A 15,384-nucleotide genomic window follows, 5' to 3' on the forward strand; every position below is an offset into this window, starting at 1 on the left:
ATTGGGAACTGAGGAAACTAATTGTTGAAGTTTTGAAAGTGGAATTCTTTCCCATTCTTGTTTTATGTAGAGCTTCAGTCGTTCAACAGTCCGGGGTCTCCGCTGTCGTATTTTACGCTTCATAATGCGCCACACATTTTCGATGGGAGACAGGTCTGGACTGCAGGCAGGCCAGGAAAGTACCCGCACTCTTTTTTTACGAAGCCACGCTGTTGTAACACGTGCTGAATGTGGCTTGGCATTGTCTTGCTGAAATAAGCAAGGGCGTCCATGAAAAAGACTGCGCTTAGATGGCAGCACATGTTGTTCCAAAACCTGTATGTACCTTTCAGCAATAATGGTGCCTTCACAGATGTGTAAGTTACCCATGCCTTGGGCACTAATGCACCCCCATACCATCACAGATGCTGGCTTTTGAACTTTGCGTCGATAACAGTCTGGATGGTTTGCTTCCCCTTTGGTCCGGATGACACAATGTTGAATATTTCCAAAAACAATTTGAAATGTGGACTCGTCAGATCACAGAACACTTTTCCACTTTGCATGAGTCCATCTTAGATGATCTCGGGCCCAGAGAAGCCGGCGGCGTTTCTGGATGTTGTTGATAAATGGCTTTCGTTTTGCATAGTAGAGCTTTAACTTGCACTTACAGATGTAGCGACGAACTGTATTTAGTGACAGTTGTTTTCTGAAGTGTTCCTGAGCCCATGTGGTGATATCCTTTAGAGATTGATGTCGTTTTTTGATACAGTGCCGTCTGAGGGATCAAAGGTCTTGGTCATTCAATGTTGGTTTCCGGCCATGCCGCTTACGTGGAGTGATTTCTCCAGATTCTCTGAACCTTTTGATGATATTATGGACCGTAGATGTTGAAATCCCTAAATTTCTTGCAATTGCACTTTGAGAAACGTTGTTCTTAAACTGTTTGACTATTTGCTCCCGCAGTTCTGGACAAAGGGTTGTACCTCGCCCCATCCTTTCTTGTGGAAGACTGAGCATTTTTTGGGAAGCTGTTTTTATACCCAATCATGGCACCCCCCCTGTTCCCAATTAGCCTGCACACCTGTGGGATGTTCCAAATAAGTGTTTGATGAGCATTCCTCAACTTTATCAGTATTTATTGCCACCTTTCCCAACTTATTTGTCATGTGTTGCTGGCATCAAATTCTAAAGTTAATGATTATTTGCAAAAAAAAAATGTTTATCAGTTTGAACATCAAATATGTTGTCTTTGTAGTGCATTCAATTGAAAATGGGTTGAAAATTATTTGCAAATCATTGTATTCCGTTTATATTTAAATCTAACACAATTTCCCAACTCATATGGAAACGGGGTTTGTACATACATACATACATACATACATACATATACACATACATACATAATACACACACATACGTTACACATACACACACACACACACTTATATATACATATACACACTTTCAACCTAAATGCTCTCTTAGACAGGAGTGATCGTTCTATACTACAGTGTATGTGAAACAGGTGTTTTTTCGATGCATTCAAGGGCCACTGAACAGAGTAGGACGCCACAACGCCTGCCAGACATAACAATAATAGATTGTATTTGTTAGACACTCTTCTAGGGCTGGGCGATATATCGGTATACGCAATATATCGCGGGTTTGTCTCTGTGCGATATAGAAAATGACTATACCGTGATATTCGAGTATACGTTCTCACGCAGTTGCTTTTAGCTGCTGGCATTACACTACAGGCTCTCCTCGCTCTTTCCTGTGTCTCCTTCTCACAGACAGACAAGTGCACCTTCTTACATACGTCACATACTGTCACGTCATACGTCACATACGTATACGCCCTCGCGCAGCAAAGAGGTTGCAGCATGGGTAACGTTAGCTGTGATGCTAGCGCAGCCGTGCCAGTGGTAATACGAGAGAGAGAAGGAGCAAATATGGTAACAAATGAAGGAATAACTAGTTCCCCAAAAAAACAGCAGGGGGTCCATCGTCTGGCGGTGGTTTGGCTTCAAGTGGGAATATGTCGAACAGACAACCGTAATTTGTCAAGTGTGGGGCAAAAGCGTTGCTATAAAAAGTAGCATTACTGCTAATATGTAGCATCATTTGAAAAGTCACCTGCTAGACAATGAAGAGTGCTTTAAACTCTGCATGTCAGCATCTCCGTTTGGTGCCACACGCCCACACCATCAAAATGCCGAGGCAAACATTTCCAGATCAACACCGTATGAAAAAAATATTGATTTTTTTAGTTGTGATTTCCTTCTCTGCATGAAAGTTTTAAAGTAGCATATATTAATGCAGTATGAAGAATAATGTTTTAATGTAGACACATAGAATCATCATACTGCTGTGATTATATGCATCAAATGTTCATTCAAGGCTAAGGCAAAATATCGAGATATATATTGTGTATCGCGATATGGCCTTAAAATATCGCGATATTAAAAAAAGGCCATATCGCCCAGCACTACACTCTTCATTTAAATAAATCTTAAACTACTACAGTACAAACCAATATTTAAAACATTAAAAGCTTAGCCATTAAAACAGATACAATACTAAGACTAAAACACTATTAGTGAAGCATAAGAAACAAAACAAGCAAACTAGTGGGTTTTCTGAGTGTGTCCATTTATTTTAGTTATCAAAAAAAATGTTGGTCAAAAGATTTTAGTGTGTTTAAGTACTTTTGGAGCACATTCAACAATGCCACGATAATTATAACCGTGTTAGTTTCGTCACGATAACCATGATATGAAATTTCCATACTGTTACATCCCTACCTACCACAAATACATTTGGTGTATTTTAACTTTTGTCTATCAGTTCATCCTTGTTCCAAAATGTTGGTGCTGTGTGAGAACGCTTAAAGTTGAGCTCTGAGGACGTTATGATGGCTGGGTTGAGTGAAGTGTTCCAAGCTAGGTTTCCTGCTATCCAGATGGAATGAATAGCTTTGCATTTTTTATTTTGATGGGGGGGTGTAGGTAATTTTGGATATTCTTTAATTAAAACAACCTTAGTATTAAACTTTCACAGCTCTATTTTTTACCTTAACATTTATGATGTTGTTTATAAGCATTTGCATTTTTAAATGACGGAGAAAAAAAATCTATAAACTAACCAAAGCCCTGGGGCCCCTCATGTGCTTGGGGCTCCTGGTATAACATCCCCACTTTTCCCTCAACTTTGACGCCCCAGGGTGTGACTAGGAATAATTTGCTAAACTGTTATGTTGAGCTACATTGCTGCACCAAGTTTAAAAAAAATACATAAACTTAATTGTCAGCCTATACTGAGCACAGAATTTCGGCTAGTAACAAGATTGTTTCTTAATATAATGTTGGAAAATGTATAAGAAAGAAAACAGTGTACTGTAGGTTTTTTTTGTTATCGTATACACATTTTGAATCAGATTATTCATACAGTACTTTTGATTTAGGATTAATCCTTCATAGCTATTCAAAGGTTTTTATGTGCTTGCAATTTTTTGTCAGAATTTCGTACAGGAACATTTTTTAAATGTTTTATCTAAAGTCCCGTCCTTTGGCAGAGATATGTCATCTTCATGCCCATTCATTTCTGTCGCATTGTTTGGTTGAATCACGAAACATGAAACGGTGCGCTCCTTCAATCAGCCCACGCTGCGAGTGCTGCGGATGGAGGCTTGTCGAGAGACTCGCTGCAGTAGCAAAAACAAACAAAACACAACCGGTCAGATACCGGCAAAGAAAGACAAAAACAGGATTTCACGGCAAAAGTTTTGAAAAGTTAGACAGACTGTGAACCAGTGACCAACATTGCAGGAGGAAGACGAAAGGGTGGGTGCATGGCAGCTAGAGCAGTGCAGTGAAAAAAAAGCAACTCTTCACATGCAGGGCAAACGCGCTGGTGCTTGAGTAGTGATTATTTCCATCTACTTCACGATTTTTGTTTTATATAAACCAAATAAAATATTTATATACTAAATACTGGTATCATGTGTATACAGTATATCGTATACCGAAAATAAGAGGCCGATACTGATATGTCAGCGCCGATAATCGGACGATCTTTATTATGCATTGACCTGATCACTGACCATTTAGCAACCCATGCAGCCTTTCAGATAACCATCCTGTGTTATGGTAAAGAAGAATGTATGGTCAAAATAAATTGTGTGATTAATAATGGCATAAACATGAATAATGTGAATTTTTTTTGTGATTAATCACTTTAGGTAACTCATTATTTTTGACATTTCTTTTTTCTCCCAGGGTAAATATGCTTGTTTTAATGACTGTACAAGCAACCATTCACTGTTTCTGTTCTCTTTTCATTGACCACTCAGGGCCCCCACATCACAATAATCATGACAACAGACTACCAGGCAAAATTGTCGACACCCTTCAATAGGCCTTTTATCTGGAGGGAAAAAGCCGCTCTGATGCACATTGTCTCTTGTCCTATCTGCTCTGTCAACTTTCTGGTGAATGGCATGCTTGCCTGAGGCTGAGGGTTAATTAAACAGTTTACGTTTTTGATTAGGTTAACTGAGCTGCAACACTAACACATTCCTCAATGTCAGACCTGATGGTTTCGGCACAACAGCAAACTAGAGACAAAAAAACAAAAAAGGCAGATATGTGGTCTAATTGCTAGTCTAGAGACTTGGAAACTGTTTGGACAACAGTTGTCTCGGTAATTCCAAACACGCAAGTTGGAGGGGCCAGTGTTATTTGACACGAGAGGATAGTCTCTCTAATACACAGAGAATATGGAGAAGAATATGGAGCATGTTAAAAAATACTCAAAGAAAATATTTTATAAATTGTGAAAGTAGTTTGGAGGTTTACACGCTGAGTAAGGAAGCATTTAGCAAAATGAGATATTTATTCCTGACAGCAGTTTGGCAAGCATGTGAACCACAGCAACAATTTAATCCAACTATGAGCTTGGTCAACAGTTTCAGAGCATTTTGTATATACTAAAGCAAATATATTCAACTAAATTGTTTATGGGGTCAGATTTCCAGAAAGTTAAGGACCGGGAGGCCTGACTTCTCCCTTCACTATTTGTCTTATTTTGTATATTACAACAAACAAGTAGACATTTTGACTTTGGTCTTTGTTTTTAAGGATCTTCTGCAAAAAAAGCTAGTCAAAGATCATCTCTCTGTCATAGATATTGTAAGAATCTGCAGCAAAAGTACAAGTCTCTCAGAACTTGAAGTTTTTTAACTAAACTCGCAGGCCACCAGTTGAATTAAAATGATTACAAAGAGGACTTAAAATGGAACCTTGAGGAACACTACTAATTCAACTAAATAAGTTGAACAAATAACTACTGGCTGTAATTAAAGTGAACAAACTACAGGAACACCTTAGTTAAAAGAAATGACATTACGAAAAAAAAAATTCTGACTGCTAATAAGGAGAGAACTTAAACGAGAGCTATAATAATTTTTTTCTAAATTTAAAACACTTCCTTGGGGTCTACATAACATGTGATGGTGGTTCTTTGGTCAAAATGTTGCAGATTATGTTTTACAGACAGTCTTCAAGCCACTTTCTAACCGTCTCTTCAGGATACGTCCTTTTGTAGCCGGTCTTGTTAACGTGCCTCCACTTTGACTGGGTCTTCTCCCCGTCATCCATGAATCAGTTTTTAGCGCTCCTTTATGGAGTCTACCGGCAAATGTAAGTTAGAACTATACGCTACTTTGTATTAGAAATGTCAACAGCGGAGGATGCACGTGCATGTACGAGCCAGTCTGCCCCACAACAAGGGGGTAGAAAAAAGAAGGAGCTTATTGAGTGATAACACAATGGCAGACTCACGCATAAGTCTTTGGGTAAATTTCTACCCGCTGACGTTACAGGTCAGAAAACGTCACGAGTCAGAACAAATTCCCAACGGTTCGTTATAGATATCTTCGCAATGCCTGCATGGTTTGATGTCAAACTTTCGGGACTCATGGGGATCTCAAATACACAAAGGAGAGTACCATAAGAAAGGTTAGTTTTGCATAATAGGTCACCTTAAAAGGGGTGCCCTGAAGAACATTCAGTTATGTAAATCTCAAATTTGGACCCCAGTGTTCTGGGTTTGCTAGCAAGGGTAAAATGTCAACGCAAGGAGCTGCGAATGTCTTGACAGCTTGACACTATACCAGTGTTTTTCAACCTTTTCTGAGCCAAGGCACATTTTTTTCGTTGAAAAAATTCGGAGGCACACCACCAGCAGAAAACACAAAAAAATTCAACTCAGTAGCCGGTATCGACAATAAAAAGTCGCAATTGTTGGATATGAATTCAAACCATAACCAAGCATGCATCACTATAGCTCTTGTCTCAAAGTAGGTGTACTGTCACCACCTGTCACATCACGCCGTGACTTATTTTGAGTTTTTAGGTGTTTGTGTGTGTAGTGTTTTAGTTCTTGTCTTGCGCTCTTATTTTTCTATTTTTTTGATATTTTCCTGTAGCAGTTTCATGTCTTCCTTGAACGTTATTCCCCGCACCTGCTTTGTTTTAGCAATCAAGAATATTTCAGTTGTTTTTATCCTTCTTTGTGGGGACATTGTTGATTGTCATGTCATGTACGGATGTACTTTGTGGACGCCATCTGCTCCACACGCTGCAAGTCTTTGCTGTCGTCCAGCATTCTGTTTTGGTTTACTTTGCAGCCAGTTCAGTTTTAGTTTTGTTTTGCATAGCCTTCCCTAAGCTTCAATGCCTTTTCTTAGCGGCACTTTGCGCCACTCCACTTTTGTTTATTTTTGGTTTAAGTGTTAGATACCTTTTTACCTACACACTGCCTCCCGCATATTGTGATCACGACAAACCATGTTCCCGACATCTACAAAGCAATTAGCTACCTGCTGTCACCTACTGATATGGAAGAGTATTACACGGTTACTCTGCGGAGCTCCAGACAGTGCAGACACTCAAAAAGGGCACATTTGCAGATTATAATTACTGGTTTGCAAAAAATATTTTTAACCCAATAAAGTGAAATTACATAATCTCACACGGCACACCAGACTATATCTCACGGCACACTAGTGTGCCGCGGCACAGTGGTTGAAAAACACTGATCTATACAACTGGAGCACTCCAGTGTTTTGAGGAATTTGCCGGAAAACTGAACTCGGGGGCTGGTATGGTGTCATTCCCGGGCCGGATTTGGCCCTCGGGCTGCCAGTTCAATAGCACTGTTTTAGTGCCTAGAAACTGACAGGTTAATGGCTGCCCCCTCAGACATGTAACCATTTTGAAGGGATTGCACCAAGCATGGTTCACCTCTTTTCCTGAGTCAAGCTCGGCCAACATGCACTAAGTAAAACACACACACCTGCAGCATGAGTTCGCAATCATCCCGACCCACAAAGATCATCTCCCGTGGCAACCGGTGGCGCATGCCTGAGCTGCTGACCAGAAACCATGACGTCACGCTCATCCTGGTGCTGCTGCGAATCAGGATCTTCTTGGCATCCTAGGATGTAAACAACAAATAAGAGAAGAACCACATTCATTGAAGTGAACACCTGAGGAAGACACCTGGCAACATGTCGAGAATAATGAGCGGAAGTGCCCGTCTCACCTTGGTTAGACCTGTTTAACCAAACACTTCCGGTCTGTCGGTTACTACTAAAGAGCACGTATAGTGAACATATTCTGTGCAATGGCGACAAATATGGCAGGTAAGTGGTAAGCAGGTGTACAGTATAGCGACCACAACACATTCAGAATATTAAATAAAATGACACTAAACTTCTAGACCGTGAGAGCCTTTAATTACTAGGCATTGCAGAAAGCTTTTAGTAGTGTGAGGCTTTCGTGGAACTTCAGCTAAAAAGGAAACTTCCAGTGCTGGCGTTTTTTTCCCTTCCTGTGACATTTGCGACTGGAACACTTGCCACATTCTAAACAGATCAACGTGCTTCCTTATTTTAGTTGACTGTTTCACTATAGTAGACTTGTACGGTCATGAAGTTTAGTCGGGACCGATCCAGCGTTTCCGTATATTCCCCCCGAGCATGAACGTACCTGTAAAGCCTTCTCCGTCCTACTCCTGAGTGAAGCCAGCGTTGAGAGTCTTTGGGGGAATGAAATTCGACGACCGACATGTATGTGACGAGCACCAGGTGTCCGAGGCCAGGTAAATTTCACTCACACCTACTTTTTTTTTCCCTCGGGGAATGACAACCGGGCGAAACTCCGACGCCTCGCCTCCCCACACGGTGACGTAGCTTGGGTGAAATGCGCCACGATGCTCGTGAAGGTAAGAGGTCTCACTCTGATGCTAAATTTGTACATCTAAAAAGAACGCGGTCGTTTGACTAGTTTGACAGCTGCTCACGTTTTATGTTTTTTTTTTTTCATTTTTTAAAAAACGTTGACGTGTACTTATTTTTCTGAATCGACACACAAAACATCTTACAATTGCAATTACACAATCCAAACTCTCAAGTAACAAACCACGAGGATCCATCCATCCATCCATTTTCTACCGCTTATTCCCTTTGGGGTCGCTGGAGCCTATCTCAGCTACAATCGGGCGGAAGGCGGGGTACACCCTGGACAAGTCGCAACCTCATCGCAGAAACCACGAGGATGTGTTATGTTATTTATTATTGTTATATATTTTTATATTATTAGTCTTATTATAAATTACGTTGTACCACAAACCAGCGTACACAGTCCTGTTTAGTTAGATCTAAAACATATGTTTTACTATAGGTTGATCATCACTATTTAATAGACGATCTTTATCTTAACCAGCGAGGACTTTTATTTATTCATTTTGACGGAAGCACAGGTTATACAAACGGTTATGAAATTACAACATTGATTACGTTTTGTGTCAAAACTGACTTCTTAAATATTGAATATTTTTCTTACAATTTAAACAATGCTTGATTGCTGGTTAAATGTGACTCCTGCAACAGACACGACCTAATTTTATTTATGACAACGTCTTAGTTGTCAAAAGTCCTATACGTAAATGTATATTGCGTGTATATTCAACATTTTTTAATCCAACTCATATGTGCCGAAAAGTAACATTTACACAATGACCACTAGAGAGCGGTCTGGGCCCATTTTTTCAGTTCATATTATTAGAGGAAATCCAACACAGATAAACAAACAGATAACATTCACACACTAGGGCCAATTTAGTGTTGGCCCTAGTGTGTGAATGTGAGTGTGAATGTTGTCTGTCTATCTGTGTTGGCCCTGTGATGAGGTGGTGACATGTCCAGGGTGTACCCCGCCTTCCGCCCGATTCCCCCCCCCCCCCCCCCCCCCCCGCAACCCCGAAAGGGACAAGCGGTAGAAAATGGATGGATGGATGTACTGAGGTTAAAGATGCGTAGCACTAAAGGCATTTTGGTTTGTTAAAAAAATACTTTTTTTTACAAAAAAGCTTTAATCTCAATAAAAAAACGTATGTAAAACATCAACTTAATAACTTAAAACCACATGTTGTGGGTATACTTAAGCTACAATGGCCAAATACACTGTACTCTAGTACAAACCCCGTTTCCATATGAGTAGGGAAATTGTGTTAGATGTAAATATAAACAGAATACAATGATTTGCAAATCCTTTTCAACCCATATTCAGTTGAATATGCTGCAAAGACAACATATTTGATGTTCAAACTGATAAACTTTTTTTTTTTGCAAATAATCATTAACTTTAGAATTTAATGCCAGCAACACGTGACAAAGAAGTTGGGAAAGGTGGCAATAAATACTGATCAAATTGAGGAATGCTCATCAAACACTTATTTGGAACATCCCACAGGTCAACAGGCAAATTGGGAACAAGTGGGTGCCATGATTGGGTATAAAAGTAGATTCCATGAAATGCTCAGTCATTCACAAACAAGGATGGGGCGAGGGTCACCACTTTGTCAACAAATGCGTGAGCAAACTGTTGAACAGTTTAAGAAAAACCTTCTCAACCAGCTATTGCAAGGAATTTAGGGATTTCACCATCTACGGTCCGTAATATCATCAAAGGGTTCAGAGAATCTGGAGAAATCACTGCACGTAAGCAGCTAAGCCCGTGACCTTCGATCCCTCAGGCTGTACTGCATCAACAAGCGACATCTATGTATAAAGGATATCACCACATGGGCTCAGGAACACTTCAGAAACCCACTGTCAGTAACTACAGTTGGTCGCTACATCTGTAAGTGCAAGTTAAAACTCTCCTATGCAAGGCGAAAACCGTTTATCAACAACACCCAGAAACGTCGTCGGCTTCGCTGGGCCTGAGCTCATCTGGACTGATACAAAGTGGAAAAGTGTTCTGTGGTCTGACGAGTCCACATTTCAAATTTTTTTTGGAAACTGTGGATGTCGTGTCTTCCGGACCAAAGAGGAAAAGAACCATCCTGGATTGTTATAGGCGCAAAGTTGAAAAGCCAGCATCTGTGATGGTATGGGGGTGTATCAGTGCCCAAGACATGAGTAACTTACACATCTGTGAAGGCGCCATTAATGCTGAAAGGTACATACAGGTTTTGGAGAAACATATGTTGCCATCCAAGCAACGTTACCATGGACGCCCCTGCTTATTTCAGCAAGACAATGCCAAGCCACGTGTTACATCAATGTGGCTTCATAGTAAAAGAGTGTGGGTACTAGACTGGCCTGCATGTAGTCCAGACCTGTCTCCCATTGAAAATGTGTGGCGCATTATGAAGCCTAAAATACCACAACGGAGACCCTGGACTGTTGAACAACTTAAGCTGTACATCAAGCAAGAATGGGAAAGAATTCCACCTGGGAAGCTTAAAAAATGTGTCTCCTCAGTTCCCAAACGTTTACTGAGTGTTGTTAAAAGGAAAGGCCATGTAACACAGTGGTGAACATGCCCTTTCCCAACTACTTTGGCACGTGTTGCAGCCATGAAATTCTAAGTTAATTATTATTTGCAAAAAAAATAAATAAAGTTTATGAGTTTGAACATCAAATATGTTGTCTTTGTAGTGCATTCAATTATATATGGGTTGAAAAGGATTTGCAAATCATTGTATTCCGTTTATATTTACATCTAACACAATTTCCCAACTCATATGGAAACGGGGTTTGTATTTGTGTCACAGTGAAAAAATTAGTCAATATGTCGAACCAGTTCATTGTTTGCTCATATGATTCATAAGTCAACATTGAAGGCTCCTTGTAGAAGTGAAATTCAACTTGTGAACTTCAAATTGTGACAGTTTGTCAAGAATGCCTTAAATATTGAAGACGTTTCACGTTCTTCAATGCAACTTCCCGCAAGGATGCAGTATTTTGTCATATATATCTTACTATATATCTTTTTGTGTAATATTCAGTAACGTATAGATACAGTTTTTTACTGATGTCATGTTGCTGTGGTGGTTGCTAACACACACAAACCACTCCAGCATAGTATCATCCGGGTGTTTTTTTGGGGGGGCCATACATCTGGAGTCAGATGAGCCGGGCCTCATCGGTCCGAGGCTTGCTGTGTTGGCACTGTGCACCGCATCTGGCAAATGACAGACTGCAAGGCCTGGCTGTCAACATCTGCTCTAGAAACTGTACCATCTGGCTGAGGCAAGGGGGACAGCCTCCTACCTGTGTCAGACCAGCTGCAGCGCCCCAGACAAGCACCCTGAGTGGGCCTGCAGAGACATAGTCAGAGCCTTTGTGAGTGCATTTGTCTCACAAGGTCAGACATTTTTGTCTGGAGGCGGAGATCACATAGATTTTTACAAAAATATTTTGTCTAATTCAGTATTTCTCAAAGTTTTCAATAAGTACCCCCTCAGAAAACACTTGGCTCTCCATGTATCACTACAATGACCAGCATTCAAATACAGTAGGGTAGTAGGCCTAAGTATTCATTAAAAACAAGGCAGAGGTTTTATTTAACAAATATGTTGGACACTGTAACATTACACACAGTTTGAACAGTAACACCGTCCTTGAATATAGGAAAATAAAACACTGTACTTAAAATACCATTTAGTGGTACTCTTACCTCAGTTTGAGAACCCCTGGTCTAATTGATTTATATTCGCTATACACCAGGGGTGTCAAACTGATTTTAGCTCAGGGGCCGCATGGAGGAAAATCTATTCCCACGTGGGCCGGACGCATAAAATCATGGCATAATAACTTAAAAATACAACTAGGTCAGCTTCAGATTGTTTTCTTTGTTTTGCTTTGAACCCAAAATAGAACGAGCACATTCTGAAAATGTATACATCACAAATAATCCTCTTGACTAAACGCTTCAAGTTAGTTGAAAATTCTGAGGAAAAAATTGGTACAGGTGCAAAAACACCATGAAGAACACAGTGAACTTAGACTGGGGGAGTGGTTTTTATAAGGATAATGTCTCACTCCCCCTCACATCTGCGCATGTCAGTGATGTGCGGTGAGGTTCATGACTGGTGAGGCACTGACTTCATCACAGTCAGATTTACAAACATATGAACCCTAAAGAGTATCTTATTCACCATTTGATTGGCAGCAGTTAACGGGTTATGTTTAAAAGCTCATACCAGCATTCTTCCCTGCTTGGCACTCAGCATCAAGGGTTGGAATTGGGGGTTAAATCACCAAAAATGATTCCCGGGCACGGCGCCGCTGCTGCCCACTGCTCCCCTCACCTCCCAGGGGGTGATCAAGGGATGGGTCAAATGCAGAGGACAAATTTCACCACACCTCATGTGTGTGACAATCATTGGTACTTTAACTTAATTTTAACTTTACACATACAAACTGTAGCACACAAAAAATCACATTTAATTAAAAAAAAGGTTATTATGGTCTTACCTTTACTTATAAGTGCGGGAACAGTGGTGTTCGTGTTGGAGGAGTTGTGAATGAATGAAATATGAAATCCGTGCTGCAGTCTGCAGGTGTACCTAATGTTGTGTCCCTGCAGTCGTTCACGCTCCTCCGGCGCGAGCATTGTTGTTTTTGCACTTTTTGGCTCCTTGTTAAGTGACTTTTTTTGGGTGGATTCGGTCTCGCACGTGGAGGGTTTAGGTGTGGGCTTTGGTTGGTGTGGCGCTCCCGTCGGTGGGTGCATTCTGCGGCCGGGGGTGCATTAACCGGCACCAGGAGGCGGGATTACGCGAGCCTCAGCCAGTGCGTCTTCGCAGTAGTTTTATAGTTTTATGATTGCTCAGCACAAGAAATACGTTACACACATACAGTTGTTGACAAAATACACTGTACATTATATACCTCAGCTAACTAAACTATGGAAATGTATAATATAATTCATATAGCAATACGGTCTCACTGCACAGCAGGCCAGCAGTTAGCCGAGTCCGCAATCCATGTTGAGGCACAACTGAGTGACGTGCCTCAACTGGCTGCTGATCACCGCACCGTCTCTTCTCAGTATTTGAACGGCAAATGTGAAAATTCAGCTATTTTGAATAAAAATAATCTAAAACTGGTGAAGTTAAATGGAAAATAACTTTATAGTATAATCACTGAATACATATAACAATTTAATAGATTTGTTTTCTTTTTACATTTTTTTTCTTTCCATGATGGCAGGTGAGGCCCCGCCACTGGCGCATGTGCAGCATTATATTGTATCCTATTGAATTGAAATCTTGACATACTATAGAGTAGTCACTTTACAACGTATATAGATTTACTGTCCTCTGAAAATAATACCGAATACAATGAATTCGGAAAGTATTCAGTGCTTGACTTTTTTTTTTCACAATTTATGTTACAGCCTTATTCCAAAATGGAATACATTTATTTTTGTCTTCAAAATTCTACACACAATACATCAGTGTAAAAATGTATTTTAAGAAATGTTTGCTAATGTGTTGCACTCAATGCACTGCAGCTGACTACACAAGTGAGCGACCCTCACAGTGAACAGTTTGCCATCAGCTTCCACTTCTTCTTTATGACATCGTTGTCAATAAAAGACAATCCTAAAGGGGCGGCGTGGCTTGGTTGGTTGGGCGTCCAGGTTCGATCTCTGCTTCCGCCATCCGAGTCATAGCCGTCGTGTCCATGGGTTGCAATTCCCCCTTCAAAACCAAAGTTGGGTCAAAACAGTCACCTTTTTTTAAACATTATCTCCTCTGAGCACATTTGTCGTGTCGGCTTGAAATTAGCACAGGAGAGAGATTGAAGCCTTCTGATTAAAAGTTGATGAAAGAGTTTTAATTACTGCTCCGGTTTTCATTTTATGAGCCCTCAAAGAACCGCTGCGCTGATGCTGCTGCGCTGCTGCCGTATCAAGATGGCCGCTTAAAAGCAGGAAGCACCAGCGTGACTACACAATGCAGAGAAGGTAGGTACTGTGCGGGTAAAGATATGTTGACTGGGGGAAAGAAGGAGGCACCAGTTTGACTCCAGGATACAGAGAAGGTAGGTAATGTGCAGGTAAATCAAATCAAATCAAATCAACTTTATTTATAAAGATATGTTGACTGGGTGATGGCAGGAAGCACCAGCGTGACCCGAGGATGCAGAGCAAGTAGGTAATGTGCGGGTGAAGATATGTTGAATGGGTAAAGGCAGGAAGCACCGGTGTGACCCCACTATGCAGAGAAGGTAGGTAATGTGCGGGTGAAGCTATGTTGTATGGGTGAAAGAAGGAAGCGCAGGTGTGGTCGAGGCAATGCAGACAAGGTAGGTAATGTGCAGGTAAAGATATGTTGCATGGCAATACACTTTACCCACGTTCTCCCAGTGGCACCCACACTGGGAACAATGTAACTTAAAGATGTAAACACTGGGCTTCACTATGTAAAGCGCTTTGAGTCTCTAAAGAAGAGTGCTATATAAATATACTTCACTAAAGGTACCTTTTTATTGTGCAATACTAAGATATTAAAATAATACAGTATAGCAAGCGATAGCAACCAGTGCGCTATTGGCTGGCTGAAAACTAGCTCCACTAATTGCTATTAAATGGTAACATGAATACAATAATACAATTATTTATTCATGTTTTTATTGTTGTTGAAGACCTCCAATGTCTGTTGTGTTTAAAATACATTTGTGAACTGAACTGAGGTGTGTTCAAACTCCTTATGTTGTAAAACTGTCATACAGCCTAGAGAGGGGATCCTGCTTCAAAATATCACAATTGTTACATTTTGAACCACAACTCCCCAGTGATGACAGCACTTGTGCAACACCGGACAATGACGCCATCTTTACAAGTGCTTCTCCCTGAGCTGTCCCCAGATTTGCAGAACCACTACACACCACATACCGGTAACCATGCTGACAGTCACTATTCTCTGCCATCCAAGCTGTACACTACTACACACTACTCTAAAGTTCAGTTGTCCATTAAGAGGAAAACCTGCTCACCTGATAATTGTGTATTTCATATGCAAAAATGAGTCTGCACAATG

The 15,384-nt window shown here is 40.7% G+C and overlaps 1 protein-coding gene across 4 annotated transcripts in view; it reads right to left on the reverse strand.

The window, feature by feature from the left end:
* The window catches only part of cep170ba (centrosomal protein 170Ba), a 30,722-nt gene extending 22,513 nt beyond the window's left edge, over positions 1 to 8,209 (reverse strand). For 3 of the 4 annotated variants that reach the window (XM_061968704.2, XM_061968702.2, XM_061968701.2), the window contains exons 1-2: positions 8,034 to 8,207; positions 7,339 to 7,479 (exon numbers count right to left, since the gene is read on the reverse strand). In XM_061968704.2, the coding sequence (XP_061824688.1) occupies positions 7,339 to 7,443 (105 nt within the window). In that variant the 5' untranslated portion in view covers positions 7,444 to 7,479; positions 8,034 to 8,207. Of the gene's footprint in view, positions 1 to 7,338; positions 7,480 to 8,033 lie in introns of all 4 variants that reach the window. The other variant, XM_061968703.2, reaches the window with a different exon arrangement.
* Between the last annotated feature and the right edge of the window lie 7,175 nt (positions 8,210 to 15,384).

Source organism: Nerophis lumbriciformis, linkage group LG08, assembly GCF_033978685.3.
Source record: "Nerophis lumbriciformis linkage group LG08, RoL_Nlum_v2.1, whole genome shotgun sequence".
NCBI lineage: Eukaryota > Metazoa > Chordata > Actinopteri > Syngnathiformes > Syngnathidae > Nerophis > Nerophis lumbriciformis.